The following is a 23,087-nucleotide window of genomic DNA, read 5'->3' as shown; positions in this document are numbered from 1 at the left end:
TTGAATTTCGGTGTAATTGTGTCTCCCTGTGCACCAGAGATTGTATTACACCAGGAAACGTTTTTATGAAACTGTGCTGTATTTAAACATGTTTACAATAAACCTCTTGGGGTCAGACTCCAGAAGTTTGAAGTGGCTGACTAAGTCCTGCTGAACTGGCTTCCTTTCTCCCCTTCGCGGTTTGTCTACTGACTGTAGTGTTTGCAGGGACCCACACAAGGTGACTGCCCCCCCCCCAGCCCCAGCTTCGCTTTTGTGATTAATTTTAAATTATGGCAGACATATGTTAATGAAGAGATTCATGCAATATCAAATCCCACACTGGTATTTAAGATTCTTGGTAGGGGCTAAAGAAATGGCTCGGCTGGTAAAGGCATTTGCCAGCATCCAGAAAGGGCAATACACAACTGCCTTTAACTCAAGTTCAGTGTGTACATACTCAACACAGGCAGATAGAGACACAGTTAAAATAATTTATTTTAAATTTCACATTTGACTTTAAAATATATTTTTATAAAGCCTTCAATATTATCTATTAAAATTAAAGCATAAACTATAATGAATAGCGAATATATACTATCAAATACTAAAATTTAATAAAATATTTATTTAAAAATATTAAATATGGGATTTTTGTTTGTTTGGTTTTTTCTTTTTTGAGACAGGTTTTTTTTTTTTTTTTTTGTATAGTCCTGGCTGTCCTGAAATGAGCTCTGTAGACCAGGCTGGCCTCGAACTCACAGAGATCTGCTTGTCTGCTTTCTAAGTGCTGGGATTAAAAGTGTGTGCCACAAATGCCCAGCAAATAGGGGATTTTTCTAATGTTTCAAATTTTTATTAAGTTGTGTTGGTTAGTTTTTTTCCCTAAGAATCACTCTTGTCGGGCCATGGTAGCATATGCCTTTAATCCCAGCACTGGGGAGGCAGATCTCTGAGTTCGAGGCCAGCCTGGTCTACAAAGTGAGTTCCAAGACAGGCTCCAAAGCTACAGAGAAACCCTGTTTTGAAAAAAAACAGACAAACAAAAGAATCAGTTTTATTGTGTAGCCTTGGCTGTCCCGGAACTACTATACAGACCAGGTTGGTCTTGAACTTGGGGAAATCCACCTGCTTCTGTCTCCCAAGTGCTCGGGATTAAAGATCCACCTTTAACTATATCAGAATTTAATTTGTCTACAATTCTGGAGTTCAGTTTCACGCTAGGTTAAGTCTCTGTGCTGTGCTGTCCACAGTCATAGTTGAGGGTGCTGTGGGAGGCTCAGGGCGCTGTTGCGGTGGATACAAAGTCCGTGAGTCACACCTTTTCTTCTAGAGCTGCAAGATGGAACATAGGAGGACAAAGAAAATGGATACCTAGGACAGGTGGAAACCAGGACTTCCTGAACATTCCTACATAGAAGCCAGTTTTCCAGGAATGTGCTGTACCCTCTGTGTCTGGGAGGCAGGGGGCAGCCCTGCCACTAGTCCACCCAGCATGGTGATGGGGGCACCACCTGCCCGGTCCCAGTCATAGACACAGATGCTTGCTCACTGTGTGTCTGTGGGCCTGGGCTGGAGAGTGCTTACTTAGTAGCAGATCTTACCTGAAAGATTTCTTCTAACTATCTGGATGTATGGGTTTCCTACTGTGCACGATTGGGACTATGTGGTTGGCCTAAAGTATAAATATTTACGAGCCACCAATGTGCAGTGGACACCCACAGGGGGAGCGCAGAAGCCAGAGGGAGCCCAGTAGTCTGGCTGCCAGCACCTCACCTCAATTTCTGCCTCCTTCTGGAGTTGCTCTTCTCCATGGGTTTTTTTTTTTAACCACTTTTCTTTATCCCAACTCTGATTTTTTTCTCTTCCAGGTCAGCTCTTGTTGATATTACAAGTGAATAGATGTCTTATTTGATGATTACCTACTGGATAGTTGCCCATGGTGTGGGTAAAGGTCATGAAGACAGGTAACAGTCCTTGTATTAGATGGCTCTAAAATGTCCCCGAGGGAACAGAGCATTTTTCAGAGGAAGGGGCTGCTTTCCTTTCTAGCTCTCTTTTCTCTCCTGTCCTCCTTTCCCCCATGCCCCTGTCTTTCCCTCCCTGCCTCTCTTTTAAAGAATCTCAGGTAGCCCAGGTTGGTCCTGGAGAATGACCTCGAACTCCGGATCCTCCTCCAGTACTGGGTTTGCTGGCGTGCACTACTGTGCTTCGCATCTTCACGTTCCTGTAAACATCTCCTTCATCTCCTTAGAGCAGATGAGACTCACTTGAGATGTTCAGAGTCGCAGAGGCAATTAAGCCACACAGAGCCAGTCCCTGGCTCAGACAAAAATCTCAGAATGTGGCAGGAACAGTTTTATGGATTCTGTCAAAGGCTGATGCTCTCTGCCTGGACTTGAGAAGATTTTGTAGTTTTGTGATTTTTTTTTTAAATTGCATTAGGAAGATTAGAAAGACAAAATGGTTAAAGCAAATGACCATTTAAGCTCTTTGCTCTCATCTCCCCTCTGTTGTCATGGTGATGTTATCACTCAGAACTGCAGCGAGGTGATGGAAGCCAAGCAGAAACTTGCACAGGACACTCCTGAAGCAGTTGGTCTGACTCAGCTGCAGGCTGGTAAAACTAATCTTGAGAATCTGTTAGCTCAGTGAAGACTCGTGTCACAGGTGGAGGGGCCCAGATGAATGTCACGTGCTGGAAAAGGAGTGACAGACGTCACTTCAGGGGAGGTGGCAGCTCTGCCCACAACCACCTAGATAGCAGGAGTAGGAAGCAGTCAACTAAAGGTCACCGTGCAGTAGGGGCACAGAGCACATGCGTCTGATACGTGAAAAGGCCACCGGCTCAGCCTGTGATGTTGATTGGCAGTGTGGCCTTGTTTTTTATGGTGTGACAGACTTCACACCATAAAATGTCAGAGCAAAGCTCACAGGGTGCCCTGCTAGATGGCCACTTCCCTCTGCTTCTCTCCTGGAGTTGTTTTTGTTTTGTCTTTGATGCAAGCTTTCTCTGTGTAGCCCTCCCTGTCCTGGAACTCTCCCTATAGACCAGGCTGGCCTCGAATTCAGAGACCCACCTACCTCTGCCTCTCGAGTGCTGGGATTAAAGGTATGAGCCACCACCACCAGACTTGTAGCTGCTTTATTGATAATTGTGGTGGGAGGCTGGAGATAGAATATTTCAAAACCTCATTTCATGAGAATTCTGTTGTCTTAGGAAACACATGCCTATCATGTTATCAAGTTATGTAGCTCATATTAGTTTGTTCCTTTAGTCCTCAATGCATAGAATGGACCAGAACTACTATACTATAAAGTCTGATTGGATAAACTGAGGCTTAAGGATTCTTAAAAAAATAAAATCTATCTAAGGTCACATGCCCATAAATGTCAGAGCCTGGATTCATCCAGGTCAGACTGATGGCCAAGTGTGGACCTGTAATCATTGTGCCGTGTTCCACGCCCTCCCCTGCCGAATTCAAGCAGTCAGAATCCTGTGGACCCCACACCTTCCAGGCTGGCCTACCACTTTTCCTTAACAGAAGACAAATCACAAGTGTTAACATGTGGAGAACTTGAAAGCTTTGTTTGCCGTGGGTGGGGTTGTGAATTGATGCAGCTGCTGAGGAAAACAAGCGCACAGAGACAAGATTAGTCTCAGGGATGAGATTTAGGCTTCAGAGAGATGCGACATACATGGGAAGTTGGTTTGTTTTTCCTGAGATAGGGTTTCTCCGGGAATCCCGACTGTCCTAGAACTCACTCTTGTAGACCAGGCTGGCCTCTGCCTACCGAGTTCTGGGATTAAAGGTGTGTGCCACCATGCCCGGCTTTAGGGATTTCTGTTTTTAAATATTTCTTAAAAGCTGGGCAAGTTGGTACATGTGGATCTCTGGGAGTTCCCAGCACTCAGAAAGCAAAGACAAGCCCAAGTGGATCTCTGGGGGCTGGAGGCCAGCCTGGTCTCCATAGTGAGTTACAGGCAATTGAGAGACACTGTCTCAAAAAATTGTGTGTATGTGTGTTTGCCTGTGTGAGTATATAAGTGCACCACATGCTCGCAATGGCCGCGGAGGTCGGAAGGGCAGCAAACTTTCTTAAACTAGAGTTATTGGCAGTTGTGAGCTGCCCCGTGGGTTGCTGGGAACCAAACCCAGGTTCTCTACAAGAACAGCTGGTGCTCTTAACCACAAAACCAACTCTAGCCCGGTGATTTCTTCTTGATTGCCGTGGATGCTATGTAATTAAGTAGGGGCGATAGTTTCATATCATAGTGAATATACTAAAATCTGCTGAACTTTGTAGACCTCGAAGGTGGGAATTTATGGTATGGGAAATTCCCAGGAATCCACAAGGATGACCCCAGTTAAGACCCTAAGCAATTGTGGAGAGGGTGCCTGAACTGGCCTTGCCCTGTAGTCAGATTGATGATTATCTTAAATGTCACTATAGAATCTTCGTCCAGCAACTGATGGAAGCAGATGCAGAGATCCACAGTGGAACACTGGGCTGAGCTCCCACAGTCCAGTCAAAGAGATGGAGGAGCGAGAATATGAGCAAAGGGGTCAAGACCATATTGTGGGATATTTTACTCTTTTGGCTTTCTGGACTTTTGGGGGGTTCCATCACCCAGCTCCCAAATAAATCACACACAGAGGTTTATTCTTAGCTATGAATGCTCAGCTTTACCTTGGTTTGTTTCTCGCCAGTTTTTCTTAAATTATTCCCAACTACCTGTTACCTCTGGACTTTTATCTTTCTCTATTTCTGTACACCTTTCTTCTTTCTCCATGGCTTGTTGTGTAGCTGGGTGGCTGGCCCCGGTGTCCTCCTCTACTTGTTTTTTTTTTTTTTGCTCTTTCTCTTTGTTCTCTGTTGTCCTATTCATCCTCTCTGCCTGCCAGCCCTGCCTATTCTTGCTCCTGGCTATTGGCCCTTTATCTCTACTAGATCATCGGGTGTTTTAGACAGGCACCGTAACACAGCTTCACAACATTAAACAAATGCAGCATAAACAAAATTCACACACCTGAAAATATTGTTCCCCAACAGACCATGATGGGGATACCCACTGAAAAAGCTTACAGAAGCTAAGGGGAACCCACTGACTGGCCTGACAGTGGGAGGGGGGTTGCATAGGACCAAACTAGGCCCTTGGAATGTGGATAACAGTTGTATGACTGGGGCAGACTGTGGGGCCACTGGCAGTGAGGACAGAGAAAAGTTTTTACGGCCCAATAAACCTCTCCGCCGATGAAATAATCCAACCAGACCACATCAAACCGAATTAGAAAAAGCCCAGGTTTAATGGATGCCCGTGCTCCCGGGTGGCCTTCCAGGCCCTCAGAGAGGAGATGGGGAAGGAAGACCAGAAAACCATGGAGAGGGGAAAGAGACGCGGAGTTTGTTATGGGGGGGGGGGGTAGCATAAATATCCTGTGGGAGTGGTCTTGAGCATCTCTGGGGAGGGATCACCATTTGGCAGGCTTTCTTGGAGGTGGAGTCTGGACTAAGACAACTCCCAGAGGAGTGGGCCTGGGTTGGAACTTTCCACCCAAACATTCCAGACTCTTTGGATGCAGAGATGCCAGGGGCTGGGGTGGAGCCTTAACCTAAACAACCAGGATTTATCCCTACTGCATGTACTGTCTTTTTAGAACCTGTTCTCTTTGGAGGAATACCCTGCTCAAGGATGAGAGAACCAAGTTTGAACTTGTAATTAAAGATACTCTTTGATTTTACGTCATATCTGGTCTTTTGGTGGTTTTGGGGGGGTCCGGATTCTGGGCACAACACAGCCTCTGTCACTATGAACCCCTCTCCCACCCTTGATGAACAAGTTTATCTCAGCTTCCATACAACCACTTCCTCCGTTCCTTTTCCTCCATTCCCTCTTCTCCTTCCTCCATTCCTTCTTTCTTCCTTCCCCCTCTGGAGTGATATTTTATTTGTGTTTTAATAAATAAAGCTTGCCTGAAGATCAGAGTGCAGAGCTAAGCCACTAGAGGTCGGGGAGTGGTGGCACACACCTTTAATCCCAGGACTCAAGGCCACCCAGGGCTACAGATTGAATCTATCTAAAAAGAGAAATAGAACTCAACACAAAAGTGATCCCAGCACACGGGAGTCACAGGTCTTTAATCCCAGCACTAGGCAGGTGGAGACAGGAGCGATATGGCTGGGTGGAGAGAGGAATATAAGGCAGGAGGAGACAGAAGCTCAGTGCAGTCTGAGGTTGGCGGGGAGCATTGCAGCCTAAGTCATGCTGAGGATAGAATCGCCGCTTTATTTGTCTGAGCCTTGGTAGAGGTAAGAACTCTCTATTCGCTTGGCTTCTTTGCTTTTCTGATCTTCAGCTTCAGCTTGAACCCCAATATTTGTCTCTGGTTTTATTATTCATGCCACACTCCTCCCTCCCCTCCTCTTCTTCCTTCTTTCTCCCCTCCTTCTTCCCACCTCCCCTTCCTATTCTCTTCCTCCCCCTTTTTGCTTTTCTTCACCCGCCACCTTCTCCATTTCTACTTTCTCTGTTCTCTGTCCCTCCCTCCCTCCTCTCTCTCCCTCTCTCTCTCTCTCTCTCTCTCTCTCTCTCTCTCTCTCTCTCTCTCTCTCTCTCTCTCTCTCTCTCTCCACTCAATTTAACATTTCTCTAAAAATCCTCACAGGTCCCCACTTTGCCCAGGAACATCACCTAGCGCCTACTCATGCCTGCCTGGCTTCCCTCCCTTCACGCTGCCCTTCACGCTGCCCTGCATTTTTCCCTCCTCCCTGGTCTCAGGCACCCAGGCACAGCACAAAACGTCCTGCTGATCCTCCCCGCCCTGTTTATCCTCTCATTTGCATAAGCGCATCCTAAGAACAGCCTAAGAACAGCCGTGGTGAGACTGCTCTCTGGGCCCCTTAGCGGTTAGAGCAGGTAGGTGCACTCCACAGCGTGCACTCCACAGCGCAGCTCCGTGCTGAGTTTAAGGGGCATTGCTTCTCTGGATGGCTTGTGACAAAAGCACTGTTTACTTAGTTTGACCTCACCCCTTAAGGTTCCAAGATTTTAAGGACACATCAAAAGCTCTAGCATGGAGAAAGGACCACATTAAGTGACCAAATCCTTTCCGTATGATTGCTTAGCAAATGTCCTAATGGTTGAGAGCTGATTCCAAGAAACCCTTCAAAGTGACCTTATCAAGTGGGTTCTGGGGATTTTGAGAGTGCAGGGGTGAAGAATCACCTCACAGAGCTGCGTGGGGGATTTCCCAGGAGGCTTTGCTCAATTGAGTCACCGTTTGACCCGTGGTCTTCTGGAGCGGCAGAACCTCGCTGAGCTTCTCACAGAGCAGAAGGTTGGTTCTTCGCTGCCCTGAGATCACAAGGTTTGTTAACTTGGGGCTGTGTGTGTGTGGCGGGGAGCTAAAGAAGAAAGAATGGACTGTGTTCTCACTGCAGATTTCTAGACTTTTCTTCCCTTCTAATTTATAACTTCTATGTCCACTATGTAAAGACCAAGAAAAATGAAGTTGGTCCCCCCAACACACATCTTTCCTTTCCTCCTCCTCCTCCTCCTCCTCCTCCTCCTCCTCCTCCTCCTCCTCCTCTTCTTCTTCTTCATTATTCTTATTCTTATTCTTCCTCCTCTTCCTCCTCCTCCTCCTTCTTCTTTTAAGACAGGATCTCATTTAGCTGGGTCTAGTCTCAGACTCTGACCCTGAATTTCTGATTCTCTTGATTCTCTTGCATCCACCTTCTGGGTGCTGGGATTAGATATGAACCACTGTGCTGTCTGATTGAGTGCTGGGGATGGAGCCCAGGGCTTCACGCATGCCAGACGCACTCTCCAGCTGAGCTTCATCCCTAGCCCCAGGATTTTTTTAATTGCCATTTTAATCTTTTTTTTTTTCTACAAACTTCAAATTTCAGAACTGGCCAGTGCAGGTCTGTGCTTGAGAAGCTCTCAGCCGGTGACTTTCAGCAGAGGTCTTCCGCAGTCAGGGCAATGAAATGCCCAGCCACCGAGGGCAGAGCAATAACCGCCGGGCTCCCTCTCCCTGAGGGGGCACTGGATGGCATCACCCTCATGACTTTGCCTCAGAGACAGCAGGGGCGCCAATGCCAGGAACCTGAAAGTCCCTAATGTTCCTGCTCTCATTTCAGCCTGAGTTTTGGTGGGCGTGCACCAAGTCAGTGGCCATTGTACAACTCTCTGTAGATTTACTGTGTTTCCATAACATTCCGGGCTTTTTTAAAAAAATATTTTTTCTTAAATTTTCGATTGTGTGTATATGTTTGTATGTGGTATCTACACTTGGATGCAGATGGTAACAGGCATAGGATCCCCTGGAGCTGGAGTTATAGACAGTGGCGAGCCACCCAACATGGGTGTTGGGAACCGAACCTGGGTCCTCTACAAGTGCAGTGTGTGCTCTCAAGCATTGACTGATCCCTCCAGCCCCAATATTCCTTAAAACCCTGCAGAACTGTCTAAGTATTGCTGGCAATGCAGAGAGTTGTGGAAGGACCACCCACCCTGCTTATATTTTGCGGAATGACATTTGGGAATGAACCCCTCTCTTAAAGACAGGCTCAGGTAGTCCAGGCTGGCCTTGAACTCTCGGCCCTCCTGCCTCTGCCTCTTGAGTACTGGGGTTGCGGGCATGGACCTCCACCATGGTTTCTGAAGTACGGATGCCTCTTGAGGAGGCACTCTACCAAGTGAGCCACACCACCAGCCAGAGAGCAGCTTGTTTGACTGAAACTCTTGGAATCTCCTTTGCTAGTGTCATATGTGTGCAAGAGGTTGTCATGGGGAACAGCTGTTACAACATGGTGGTGACTGTGCTGTTGGTGGTGGGCACTGAAAGGACAAGAGCCCTGCAGGATTCCTGTGCCAAGTGTGAGGCGGGTAAGTACCAGACCGACAGGTGCGTTTTCTGACCGTTGAAAACTCAGTTCGGTTAGCCCGTTCAGAAGACCGCTCACTCCCTTGCAAAGGCTTTTTGGGCCGTGGGGATCTGGCTCACTCAGTCTCAGCTCCTCAACCTTGCCACCTGAGTACAGTCAGAGAGGCTGTCTCAGGGTGCTTGGAAGGGCCCAGGACAGGCTCAGAACAGCACACGGTGCATATACTCTGCAGCAAGGAACAAGTAGGTGGCAGCATCGCTCTTCTGGGCCCCTCCTGTTACACTTATCTCAGGAGATCAACAGACTTAGGGTTTTCGTCTCTTGATTTCTTTGTTGCAGCATTTATACACTGTTACTCCTAGTTGCACGGTTATGCCAGGGGGCACCCTGCAAATGTATAGTCTTAAAATGCCAATCAGTAAATGTGCCATTGCCAAGATGCCTAGACATCTGCTCTGATGTCCTCATGATGCCTCGGTGACAGTCTAGTGTTGTCAGACACGGACACCTGTGCTGCCTTCCAGGTACCTTCTGCGAGAAAGACAATCCTGTGTGCACCAGCTGTCCCCCAAGCACATACTCCAGCACGGGCGGACAGCCGCACTGCAACATCTGCAAAGTGTGTGTAGGTGAGTCTGTCTGTCTGTGTCGAAACAGAATCTTTCTGCTGCCTATGCTGGACCAGACCTTGTGATCTTCAGTCTCCCAGGACTGGAGGTCAGCTTTACACTGAGGCGTCTCCATCTTTAGGAAATCTGGGGCGAGACCAGCTTTGGTCCCCCTTTACTAACTGGTCTCTACTCAAAATCTTGAGCCTCACAGGGGCTGACTCCCCTGTCCACAGCAGGTGTAGCCAAAGGATTTCATGGAATAGCTACTGTCGCTGCCTCGAGGACCAGCCTCCAGCAGCTCAGGGACTGAGGGGGATCCCACAAATTCAGCTGACTAATCTATCTGAGGGAGTAAACTTAACTCTTTGGGGCCTGTGAGGGGGGCTAAACTTAACTCTCTGGGGCTGGCGCAAAAGGGACCCCCCCCTACACACACCCACACACCCACCCACACACACACACCCCTTTAGGGTCTCTCCATCATCTTCTCTCTATGTTCTTTCTTTTCTTAGCTCTCTCTACATGTATTCCTCTGTCTCTCGTGATATTTTTCTTCTAACTAATTTTATTTTTTTCCTACAGCTTATATACCTCAGCAAAATCTTTCAAGCAGTATAGCCATTAGAATGAGCTTACACACTATTTTAAAGAAAATTATTACAGTGAATACAAGTGAAAACCAGCATGTTTTCTACATCTCTTACACAATCAAATATTTTACACATTACAGGTGAAAAGCAAGTTGTACCCAGAACCCACATACATTCATGTCCAAGCAACTTGTTATTAACAGAGTGTAAACGAGCAAGGCGTCTTTCTCAGTCAGCTCTCTTGCTGCCAGGCTGCATTTTTCAGTTACAGAGAAAGGACAAGTCATTTTATTATTTACCTCAAAGGTAATCTCATAAGAAATCTTAGGAGAATCACAAATCTAAGTTTTTATGTATGGAAAAGAATCAGCCAGCTCTCTTTTAAACCCTCAGGGTGCACACCCACTCATCAACAGGTGTTTATACTCGGAAGCGGAGGGCAGAAATGGGCATAAAGGGTTCCCCATCAGCTTTGACCACCAACCCATCTAGCAGGTCAGCCAGCGACAGCCAGGCTACCATTGTTCTTGGTCTCCGCCCTCAGTGCGCCCCTCACTCGGCTATTAAGAGCAAACTTTTTAAAATTGTTTTCCAAGATTTTTTTATTTGCCTTAAAGCTATTAACAAAGCCATCTTAACCTACCCTTAAGTCATTACTTAAAGCTGTGTTCTAGCTACGGTGCACACTGAAACCGTGACCACATCTCTCAACATTAGGATGAGAAGAACATGAGCTGACTTAGCTCCTGGGACACAACTGTTCTTCTTAATCATTGACATAAGCCAAGTCCATATGATGCGTCAGAAGAAACTAGCTGTGTGGTACTTCCCTGTTCTTATTTCTGTCTTCTGCAGCCCCTGCTTTCTCAGGAGCAGAGGTAACACTGTGTCTTGCATTTGCCTATTTTAGCTTTCCCACTAAGGAAAATCACAATCCCTTACTATATATACTAAAGACCCCCCAGGCATCAACATCCTATTTAAACGAACACTACTATTGTGTAAAAGTCACTGCTTTAAGTAGCACAGCTTAGGAGGAAGTCATCTTCACAATAACCCACGGTAAAAATCCCCAGGAGAATGGAATATTTCCATGAGATAATCACACTACATTACAGGCAGCGGGGAATCTGCCCATTCACACCACGCTAGATATCAGAGGAAAATGACAGCGGCAGACATGGAAAGACAGCAGTAACAACAGCCATCCTGGGGCCGACACTCTCAGGGCCTTGGCGGTCCGAGATCCACCCAACCCAACCGCGCCTAGCACGCAGGTGGGCCAATCCCCTGAAGTCAGTCGCCACCTGCTGTTCCTCTGACGTGGCCACTAGCAAGTCATCATTTTTTTTTTTGACTGATTTTTTAAATAATAGAGGAAATACTCACTTGACACGAAAGGCTTTTATTGTTTTTGTTTTGTTTTGAGACTGGGTCTCATCATGTAGCCCTGGATGACCTGGAACTCACTATATAGGCCAAGCTGGCCTGGAACTCAGACCTTCTGGCCTCTACCTCTGGAGTGCTGAGATTAAAGGTGTAGATTTTTTTTTTTCTCTAAAGTAGGGTCTCACGTAGCTTAGGCTGGCTTTGAATGTCTCTTCTTCCCGCCCAAGTGCTGAGATTACAGGCATGTGCCACCACATAGTGTATGAGGAGCTGGGGATGGGACCCAGGACTTGGGCGTGCTAGGCAAGCACTGAGCTCCCTCCCCAGCCCAAGAAAATCTTTTAGTGAGCAAAGTGGAAAATATCTTAATGGGGATTGAAAATAAAACAGTATGAGCCAGGCACTGGGGCACACAATCCCAGCACTGGAGACCGAGGCAGGAAGATTTTTATTTGAAGGGTAGACTGGTATCCAAAATGAGACCCTATTCCACAAAGACAGTAAATAGGGGAACACAACATAATCATTAACATTATAAGCAGAGCAATGGATATATATATATATATATATATATACACACACACACATACACACACATATACACATGCACACATATGTATGCATATACACATATATACATGAACACACACATACATATATGTGTGTGTGTATATATATATATTTCAACTGCAATACAAATTTGTTTCCAAGGGTAACACAGAGCCGGGGCTTTGCAGGTTATTTCAGGCTCAAGAAGCCTTGCTCCCCGACCAGCAATGCAGAGTGCGAATGCATCGAGGGATTCCACTGCTTGCGGCCAGAGTGTGCCATGTGTGAAAAGGACTGCAAGCCAGGCCAAGAGCTGACAGAGCAGGGTAGGTTTGCCCTTTCTCCGCCCAAGTTTGTGAAGGACAGAGATGCAGTGTGTGGTGCTGACGGTGTTGTAATTACAGTCCACTATGTAGTCTGTGTTTGCACAAATGGAAATGATTTTGTTAATCACCCGAGCCGTGTATTCTTGCACATTTTGGTTACAGACAATATTGCTCATATCATTAGACTGAAACTGAGCAGTCTTGGGGTTTCAATTCAAGAGTCACTAAGCAGGGGCTGGAGAGACGGCTTAGTTAAGGGGGAATACAGCTCTTGCCGAGGACTCGAGTTCAGTTTCTAGTACCCACTTCAGGCTGCCCACAATGGCCTGTAACTCCAGTTCTGGGGGGAGAGGGGGTCTGACGCCCTCTTCTGGACTTGATGGGCATCTGCACTCACATGCACACATGCATACACAGATGTGTGCACACATACATGCGGATAACAGATTAAAGCGTTAAAATCATCGTGATGCAATTTGCACAGGTTAGCCTATGACACCATGGCATCTGCTCATCAGGGGAACATCGTAAAATGGTAAGATGCCTCCTACTGATTCTCAGCTTTCCTTCAAGGTTGTAAAAACTGTGGCTTCGGGACATTTAACGATCAGAATGGGGGTGGCACCTGTCGACCGTGGACCAAGTACGTATATATTCTCACGTCTCTCTCAATGTAAAGAACCTGAGAAAAACTGAAAAATAAAGGACATTGCTGCTGGCTGGCGTGCAGACCTGCAGTGCCTCACCCCTAGGGCACAGGGGACTCTGTGAGGTCACAGGGTCTTGTGTGAGAGTCATGCGGGAGTTTCTCACATCATCTGCCCATTGCTTGAGAGCCCAAGCCCTACTGTATCATGTGGTTACTTCCTGGGATAACTGTGCTCCTCTGGACCCAAATTAATCATCTGAACTCTTCTTCTTGACCCATCTAAGCTGCTCTCTAGGTGGAAAGTCTGTGCTTAAGAACGGAACCACAGAGAAAGATGTGATCTGTGGCCCCACGTTGGTCAGCTTCTCTCCAGGTACCTCCCCCACCGTGACTGCCCCGGTGAGAAAATCAGGTGGTTGTTTTATTGCTATTAAATACAAGTTAATGGTCGGGGTGGCACACAACTGGAATCATAATCACACCACTACAGAGGCTGAGGTGGGAGGCCCGCAAGGTCCAGGCTAGCCTGGGCTACACAGCAAGACTCTCTGAAAAGGTTTATCCAAACAAACGCCTGATGTCTGTTCAAACTATATGTGAATGCCCTCAGCGCTGCTGACTCTCCCAGCTCTGCCCACAGCAGGCAGCTCTGGGGTGCTCTCCTCTTCGTGCCCTGTCTTGTTTTCCTGGATGTTGTCATCAGTAATGGTGACTCCTCATCCCAAACAGAAAACATAGCTTTACAAAGGCCAAGTCCGGGGAAGTAAAGGGCCTCATACCTTACGCTCAGTAGTCCAGTCTACTTAGTTGCTGGGAAAATCATTAAATTTGGGCTCATTTTAAAATGTCACTTAGATTTAGGACTTGGGGTATCACTCAGTTGGTAGAGCCCTTGTTTTACATGCTAGAAAGGCCCTGGATTCCATACCCAGGATGGCATGGATTTGGGCATGGTGCTGCAATCCCCACCCTGTGGTGGAGGCAGGAGGATCAGGAGTTCCAGGTTACGCTCAGGTACAAATGGAGTTTGAGGCTAGCCTGGGATCCATGAGACTCTGTCTCGGGAACAAAAGAAAGACAGTAAAGTCATCTAAGCTTGTTAAGTTACAGGTTTGGGGTGCCCAGGGTGCTGCCTCACTGGAGCCCATGTGTTTGCCCTCACCGAACACTCCAGCATTTCTCTCCTTGCTGCAGAAAGAGGGAGATCCTTGCAAATCCTTACCTGGTTGCTGGCACTGACATCGGCCATGCTGCTGTTTCTACTCTGCATCACTCTGGGGCCCATTGCGGCCAAATGGAGCAGCAAGAAATTCCCCTACTTGTTCAAGCAACGTAAGGCCAACACATCATGGGAGGCGGGGAGGCAGGACGCGTGTCTGGGAGGCAGGGCAACTCTGCAGACAGGGTTCTCTCCCATTTCAGAGAGCGAACTCAGGTCCTTAGATTTGTACGGCAAGTGCCTTTGCTCATCTAGCCATCTTGCAGGCTTGGATTTTTTTTTTTTAAGTTAGAAGCCTCTGATTGGCTAACATAATGGTTGTAAAGCCAGGACAAGCTTGTTTCCACAAGGGGACTGACAATGTCTGGAGGCAGTGGGGTAGTTGTGACTTGTGCTGGGAGGTATGTTTGGTTGTGACTTGGAGTAGCCTCCCCATCCTAGCCACAAGAATTGGGCTCTGCATTTCATTTGGGAAGAGATGGAGATGGAACAGGACCCAGAGTGTAGGGAAGACAACGGACACATAGGGCACGATCCCTGATAACTGTGCACATATAATGTGGGCACCCAGTCAGCCCACGCCCATGACACAGTGGAACCAGAAAAGAACATTGCCTCAGAAGTTGGGGAGACAGCTTGGTTGGTAAAATGTTTGCTTTGCAAGTGCAAAGAAACATTGATACCCAGATCCATGTAAAAAAGCAGTGGTATGTGCTTGTAAAATCCCAATGAGGAACAGGTGGTGACAGGCGGTGACAGGCAGTGACAGGCAGAGACAGGCAGTGACAGGAAGAGACAGGCAGAGACAGGCAGTGACAGGCAGAGACAGGCGGTGACGGGCAGTAAGTGATGGGCAGTGACAGGCAGAGACAGGCAGTGACAGGAAGAGACAGGCAGAGACAGGCAGATCCCTTGCTAACAAGCCATGCTCATCTATTGGAAAACTCTAGGCCTGTGAGAGACCCTGTCTCACACAAAAACAAGCAAGCAAGCAAAGGTGGACCTCTGACTTGTATACACAGCGCCTTAAAGCACATCAGCCCACCCAGTGTCGCTTCTCGAGTTGGTAATAGCCTTGGTCTGAGCTCTGGTCCATACTGGAGGAAGTGGGGAGAATTGGATGATGCTGAATGGGTGTAAGGTGGATTATTTCAGAAATAGTTTCAAAGGGCTGGGCAGTGGTGGTGCATGCCTTTAATCTCAGCACTCAGGAGTCAGGGGCAGGCAGATCTCTATAAATCTGAGGCCAACCTGGTCTACAGAGTGCATTCTAGGCTGGTCAGGGCTACATATTGAGAACTTGTCTTAAAATAAGAAAGAAAGAAAGAAAGAAAGAAAGAAAGAAAGAGGAGGAGAAAAAAGGGAAGGAAGGAAGGAAGGAAGGAAGGAAGGAAGGAAGGAAGGAAGGGGATTTACCCACAGGTTGAGTTCCAGTCCCCTGTGATCAAAATCCAGTCTTCTCCATTTCTTATAAAATAGCAATGAGCAATGCATGGTTCTGTTCTGTGGGTGTCTGTATGTATAGTGCACATGTGTATGTGTAGACATCAAGGCTGGGGGCAGGCATCTTCCTGGCTTGCCCTCCACTTGCTCCTCTCAGTTGAACCCAGAGCTCATGGATGTGTTCAGCCAGCTTGCCCCGGGGACCCTCTCTCTGCCTTCTGGGGTCACAACAATTATTGCCCTGCCTGGCCTTTATGTGGTACTGGGAATCTGAATCCTGCTCTTCTTGCTCTCATGGCGAGCATTAGTTACCTCAGGGTGAGCACTCACTACCTCAGGGTGAGCATTTGCTACCTCAGGGTGAGCATTTGCTACCTCAGGGTGAGCATTTGCTACCTCAGGGTGAGCACTGGCAACCTCAGGGTGAACACTCGCTACCTCATGGTGAGCACTGGCTACCTCAGGGTGAGCACTGGCTACCTCAGGGTGAACATTCGCTACCTCAGGGGGAGCACTGGCTACCTCAGGGTGAACATTCGCTACCTCAGGGGGAGCACTGGCTATTTCAGGATGAGCACTCGCTACCTCAGGGTGAGCACTCGCTACCTCAGGGTGAGCACTGCTTACCAAACCATTTCCCAAGCTTTGTTTTTGTTTTTCAAACTAGGGGGAAAAGACGTGGGAATGAGTAACTTAAGTCCTGTCCAAGTAGGTAGGTCAAACTGTTTTCCAAAAGTGATGGGGGCCACATTGAACGCCTCTTCAACAGGGTGAGGGCGAGAGCGCTCCATTCGCCCCACTTCCGTGTGAATGCTGGGCGCAGCAGCACTATTTTTATCTGGTGGGTGGGGAAGAGTGGCTCACTGTGGTTTTGATTTGCATTTCCTTGACGAGGTCTGAGGTTAGGTTTCACTTTGATTGGCTGTTTGGATTTCTTACTCTGAGAAGTCTTCCCACGGAGCCACCTGCTCTTTATCAATGAAGGGCACCCTGTCCCCTACTGCAGGCACGTTTGCTTTCTGTAGCCTTTCCCTCTCCATTCCAGGCTTCTGGCTCTGGAGGAGACCTCTAAGCCGCCTAGAATCGTATTTCCTCCTAGAGAGGCAACAAGGTTTCTGTGAAGATGTTTTCAAAGGTATTGATCAGTAATGAGGGTCTTGTAGTCATTAAAAAAGAACATTTTCCTTTTCCTATAATTACACATTAATAGAAAGTCACAAACAAGGAGCAGAATAGTCCACGGCCGTTCACAAGGCTCTAACATCACAGTGAGGCCGGGACGACGACGCACAGAACACACACACAGCTGCATGTCACTTTATCAGGTTTGTAGATTCATTTACCAAGCAACACAACTGAAATACCAAACTTGAAAAGTGTGTGTGAGAAGCCTGCCTGGAGCCCCAGAGATAGAAACAGGAGGCTCTCAAGGTCAAGGCCAGAGGTTACACACCTCAACAGCAAACAAGCAAACAAAACAACCCCAGACTATTCACAACCAAGATCCAGCCCTGCTCGTCCTCCTCACAGCTCTGCTCACCCTCCTCACTCAGCCCTGCTCGCCCTCTTCACTCAGCCCTGCTCGCCCTCCTCACAGCCCTGCTCGCCTTCCTCACTCAGCCCTGCTCGCCCTCTTCACTCAACCCTGCTCGCCCTCCTCACAGCCCTGCTCGCCCTCCTCACAGCCCTGCTCGCCTTCCTCACAGCCCTGCTCGCCCTCCTCACTCAGCCCTGCTCGCCCTCCTCACTCAGCCCTGCTCGCCCTCCTCACTCAGCCCTGCTCGCCCTCCTCACTCAGCCCTGCTCGCCCTCCTCACTCAGCCCTGCTCGCCCACCTCACTCAGCCCTGCTTGCCCTCCTCACTCAGCCCTGCTCGCCCTCCTCACTCAGCCCTGCTCGCCCTCCTCACTCAGCCCTGTTCGCTCTCCTCACAGCCCTGCTCGCCCTCCTCACAGCCCTGCTCGCCCTCCTCACAGCCCTGCTCACCCCTCTCAGTTCTTCCCTTTCTCTGGCGGTCACTCATCTATTTCTGATTTTTGACTCCTGGCTGTTTTTAAAATGTATTTACTACGTACTTTATTTATGTCACGTGTGTTTGCTTGCATGAGTTGATGTGTGTCACATGCATGCAGGAACACCCGGAGGCCAGATCCCCTAGAACTGGACTTATAGGTAGTTATGCATCGCCATGTGGGTGCTTAGAATTGAACATGAGTCCTTTGCAAGAGCAACAAGTACTCATACCTACTGAGACATCTGTTTTTTAACTCTTTTTTTTTTCTTTTGGTTTTTCTGTATAACACAGTCTAACCAAGGTGACAGGCTCCCTTACCTGTGGGGCCTAGGACTGGCCCTGGCCTTTGCTGTAACGATCCCTGATTGTCCAGAAGCTCCCCATCTTGCTAGGCTGGTCTGTCCCTGGTCTGGTAGCTGGAGTGGGCGGGGTTTCCCCATCTCTGTGCTGGCCTCCCCAGGCTCCCCACTCTTCTAGCTCCTCTCTGGGAACAGGAGGCAGAAAGAAAGCCCAGACCACCTACTGCCACGCTGCGTCTTAGGCCCTGAGATTCTTGGCCATCCTGCCCTCTCCTCTCCTCCCAGCCATCTTGGGCTTGTTTCGTAGGTTATATGTATGTATGGAGTTTTGGATGGTACAGAGCAGTAAATACAGGGAAGTATGGTCTCTTCTACCTGAAGCAAATCACTACTGTTTTGGTTAATCTTGGATACAATATTTCTCAGTCTTGACTTAACTTCCTTTCCTTCCCTTGCTTCCCTTTAAAAATAAGATTTAGAACACAGAAGACATGGCCTTGGAACAGGGCCTTCGCTTGTTAAGTTTAAAGGAAGTAGAGATGGAAGACTGCTAGCTGTAAGGCCAGATGGGTCCCAGCTGTGTGTAAGAGCAGCTGTGCTGCTGTAAGGGCAGATGGGTCCCGGCTGTGTGTAAGAGCAGCTGTGCTGCTGTAAGGGCAGATGGGTCCCGGCTGTGTGTAAGAGCAGCTGTGCTGCTGTAAGGGCAGATGGGTCCCGGCTGTGTGTAAGAGCAGCTGTGCTGCTGTAAGGGCAGATGGGTCCTGGCTGTGTGTAAGAGCAGCTGTGCTGCTGTAAGGGCAGATGGGCCCCGGCTGTGTGTAAGAGCAGCTGTGCTGCTGTAAGGGCAGATGGGTCCCGGCTGTGTGTAAGAGCAGCTGTGCTGCTACACAGAGCAATTCTGGGCTTTCACAGACATAGAGGTGGGACACAGCCACAGGATCACACCGAAAGGAAATGTCAGTCTGAAACAACGTGTGAGAATAAAATAGGGGTGCTGATAGCTGGTGGTGGCTCAGGCCTTTCACCCCAGCACTGGGGAGGTGGTGGTGGTGCACACCTTTAATCTCAGCACTGGGTGGGGGGCAGAGGCAGGTGGATCTCTGAGTTCGAGGCCAGTCTGGTCTACAAAGCAAGTTCCAGGACAGCCAGCACTGCTACAGGACACTGTGTAACAAAATAAAAAAAGGAAAAACAGTGTGGGAGGAGTGGGCAGGGGTCTGCTGCATTGAATCCACAGTTGTGCCTGCAGTGTAAGCCATGCTCTATGCTGCTGTGAGTTTGGCTCAAGCTTTGGTTTGTTGTTGTTAAGCCAGTGTATAAAATAGAGAAAATGGTTTTTAAGATGAAGGAAAGGTGGGAAGAAAGAAGGAAGGAAGAAGGAAGGAAGGACAAGGTTTTCTGTGCCTCCATAATAGGTTTCTCCACTGATGCAGTAAGTCAGATCAAGTCGAATTGGAAAAGTATAACAGGTTTATTTGAGCAAAGCAACTGCCGGGTGGGTTCTCCAGTCCCAGAGATGGAGGTCAGAGAAGCCACACACCAGGCTAAAGCAGGGAGATTATATAGCTCTCAGGCGAAGGGCTATGACATGTCTGCCACAAGGTGGGTTTGTGCCCAAGCATGGTCAAAAGCTTATCACTTTAGGCGGGGACTCGGGCTGCTGGCAACTTCAGGGGAGGAGCTACCATAGCCGCCAAGAATGTGGACCTGGAGCCGGGCGATGGTGGCGCACGCCTTTAATCCCAGCACTCGGGAGGCAGAGGCAGGTGGATCTCTGTGAGTTTGAGACCAGCCTGGTCTACAAGAGCTAGTTCCAGGACAGGCTCCAAAGCCACAGAGAAACCCTGTCTCGAAAAAGCAAAAAAAAAAAAAAAAAAAAAAAAAAGAATGTGGACCTGGGCTTTTTGGTGCCTTTTCTTTGTTCAGAGATTCCAGAATGGGCAGGGTTTGGAGAGACAGGAATGGGGCTTCTCAGACCACGCAGGAAGGAGCTGCAGGAGCGAGCTGGAGGCTCCAACCAAAGAGGAAGGAAGGAAAGAAGGAAATCCCAACATGCTGGGGATTACATATTTTAACACCAGTACTTGGGAGACTGACCTAGGGAGATTACCACATATCCAAGGCCAGCTTGATCTATAGGGAATCCCAGTTGCGAGACCCTGTCTGCAAACAAAACACAACATAAGAAAACAAAATACTGTAAGATAAAATAATCAGTCTCCAGAAAGCTCAGATAAGCTGTTGGCTCCCTGGTGGGTAAGTTGAGAAGGTTTGTGGATGGAGCAGAACTGTTGTCTGAGACAGCGAACGGGAAGCCTCTTACATTGTTTCTGCTGTTTCCTAGCACTTAAGATGGCAGTTCGCACGGCTCAAGAGGAAGATGCTTGTAGCTGCCGATTTCCAGAGGAAGAAGAAGGAGGAGGAGGCTATGAGCTATGAGGTGACATCTCAGAAGGCGTGGGGATCCTCGGAAGGCAAGGAGCAGCACAAGGACCCCCCACTGTCCTCTTCTCAAACACCATCCCAGACAATACGTAGGCGTGAACCCCATCCAAACCTCTTCTGATGATAATGTATTGGTTTTTACCATTTAAAACATTTTTATCTTTAAGCTTTATGTGTATGAGTGTCTTGCCTGCGTGTTATGTGTGTGTGCATGCAAGCACACACACCATGTGGATTCCTGATGCCAGCAAAGGCCAGAAGAGAGGTTGCTGAATCCTTGGGAATTGGAGCTAAGGATGGTTGTGAACCACCTCGTGGGTGCTGGGAACCAAATCTGGGTTCTTTGCAAGGGCAAGCTGTCTTAACCACTGCGCCATCTCCAGCCCTGCCCTTGACATTTTTAGTAGGACTATGCAAAGAAAAGGAATGAAAGACCAATTTCTAGGTCTCCTTAACTATATATGGCTGGGCGTGGTGGTGCACACCTTTAATCCCAGCACTAGGGAGGCAGAGGAGAGTGGATCTCTGTGAGTTCAAGGCCTTGGTTTACATAGTGAGTTCCAGGACATGACAGCCAGAGCTATATAGAGAAACCTTATCTTGAAAGATAAACAACAAAAAACTAACTCCCCAAAAGAACCCCAAGATAAATAAATAAATCCATATATCTAGATATATATGGATATATAGATATATATAATTTATCTAAAGAAAAAGACACTTTCAATTGGATCACATGGACCAATGGTCCAGCTAAAATCATGGAAAAATCAATGTAGGTGTGTATGTGTGCGTGTGTGTATGTGTGCGTGTGTGTATGTGTGCGTGTGTGTATGTGTGCGTGTGTGTGTGTGCGTGTGTGTATGTGTGCGTGTGTGTATGTGTGCGTGTGTGTATGTGTGCGTGTGTGTATGTGTGCGTGTGTGTGGATCTGTGTGGCATGTGTAAATATGACACGTGCCATAAGATGCAGTATTTTTCCCCCACCAAATTCCCCACTTTCTCACTTACTACAACACCTCCCTCCACTGTCTGGTGAGGGGGAGGCCCCGTGTCCCCATCTGGAAAAGGCCTGTCAGAGTTTAAGGGGGCTCTTCAGAGGAGTTCAAACGTCTGCCCGTGTCTGTCCCTCCACACACTTCTGCCTGTCCCTCTGTGTCAGGCTCATCAACAAACAGGCCTTGCAGGGAAGGCACAAAGCACTGTGAGGAGGGACACAGCTGTGACCTCACTGGAGCGAGGCCTCCCAATGCCCCCTACACACACACATTGCCATGCTCAAACATGGCTGCTGCTTCTTTTCTATGGCTCCTGTTCAGCTCAAGAGCTAAAAATGGTTTTCAATCTTATTTATTTTTGAGACCAGATCTCACTGAGTAGCCCTGGCTAGATTGGAACTCACTATGTAGATCAGGCTAGCCTGGAGCTCATAGAAATCCACCTGCCTCTGCCTCCTGAGTGCTGGGACTAAAACTGCATCAGTGTACCCAGCTAGCCTTTCAATTTTTTTAAAACTATAAACTGATTGGCCCATTAGCTCAGGCTTCTTATTAACTCTTACAACTTATATTAGCCCATTATTCTTATCTGTGTTAGCCACACTAGTCTTTCAATTTTTAAAAGCCACCTAAATATATAAACATTGGGGATCTTGCAAAATTTGAGCCTCCTCTCTCTCGCCTTGATCAGTCAGGATGGGCCAGGTTATGCAGTAATAACAAATGACCCCCACAGATCCCAATGGAGTCCAGCAAGGTGGAGGTAGATTTCCTTTGGAATGTGTGTAGTGGTGTAAGCCGGAGGTCAACCTCAAGATTCTGTTCCTTAGATCTCTTACTGAGCTAGGACTTGGCCTGATGGCCCAGGAGCCCCAGGGTTCTCCCAGGGCTGGAATTACAAGCAAGTGTGACCATACTTGACTTTTTCACATGTGTTCTGAGAACTGAACTCAGGTCCTTGTGCTCGGACAGCAAGCACTTAGGTGGCCAAGCATCTCCCTCGTCCCCCAGACTCTTCTCTTACTGTGATTGCAGGCCCATTCCAGCTGTGGCTCTGTGTCTGCTATGAGGTCATGCTTTGAATGCTTGGCTCCTAGCTGGTGGCTGCAGAATCTTTAGGAGGTGAGCCTGGATGATGGGAGACTTAGAGCAGCCCCTTGAGAGTTCTACATACCCTTGTCCCAGCCCGCTTTCTCTGCTTCCTGATCCACTCAGCATGAAGGGTCTTTCTATGTCTGCTCAGACTGTTCTGTCTTGACAACACCATAAACAATGTCTGTGTCCTCTGTGAGCTGTCTCTGGGACCTGGGTGAGGGAGCAGCTTCTACTTAAAATGTTGGACATCTATGGCAAAGGGTGACTTGTCACTTCAGAACATGTATGACTGGTTCATTAGGTGCTAAGCTTTGCAGCTGCACACGTAACTGAGCCAGGCAAAAAGTATAATAACTAGGTGAGCATAGTGGCACATGCTTTTCTGAGCGCGGGTCTCATTCATGCAGCTGCCTTCTTGCCACCATCCAGCTGCTTTAGTGACTGGCATCCTCCCTGCCCTTAGCTTCTATTAGAGCCCCTGATTTTGTCGGTTTGGTGGTGCAGATGGCATTTCTTTCTTGACAGATGAGTGTCCTGTCACATAGTCATATACTGTTCGATCCCTTTGAGAAGGAAGATTTAGCTG

General features: G+C 48.0%; 1 protein-coding gene across 1 annotated transcript; it reads left to right on the top strand.

Moving 5' to 3' along the window:
- Nucleotides 1-8,760: 8,760 nt before the first annotated feature.
- LOC121441831 (tumor necrosis factor receptor superfamily member 9-like) lies at nt 8,761-20,507 on the top strand. Its single transcript, XM_041643159.1, has 7 exons — nt 8,761-8,875; nt 9,399-9,503; nt 12,202-12,339; nt 12,913-12,982; nt 13,273-13,400; nt 14,183-14,320; nt 20,308-20,507. Exons 1-7 carry the CDS (start codon nt 8,776-8,778, stop codon nt 20,400-20,402), a joined length of 774 nt encoding a protein of 257 aa, XP_041499093.1. The 5' UTR covers nt 8,761-8,775; the 3' UTR covers nt 20,403-20,507.
- The last annotated feature ends 2,580 nt before the right edge of the window (nt 20,508-23,087 follow it).

The sequence above is a fragment of the Microtus oregoni genome, unplaced genomic scaffold, assembly GCF_018167655.1.
Source record: "Microtus oregoni isolate MIOR12 unplaced genomic scaffold, Mior012 000081F_ref0000091, whole genome shotgun sequence".
Lineage (NCBI taxonomy): Eukaryota > Metazoa > Chordata > Mammalia > Rodentia > Cricetidae > Microtus > Microtus oregoni.
The sequence above is the reverse complement of the archived record's forward strand: the minus strand, read 5'-3'. Positions and strand labels throughout refer to the sequence as shown.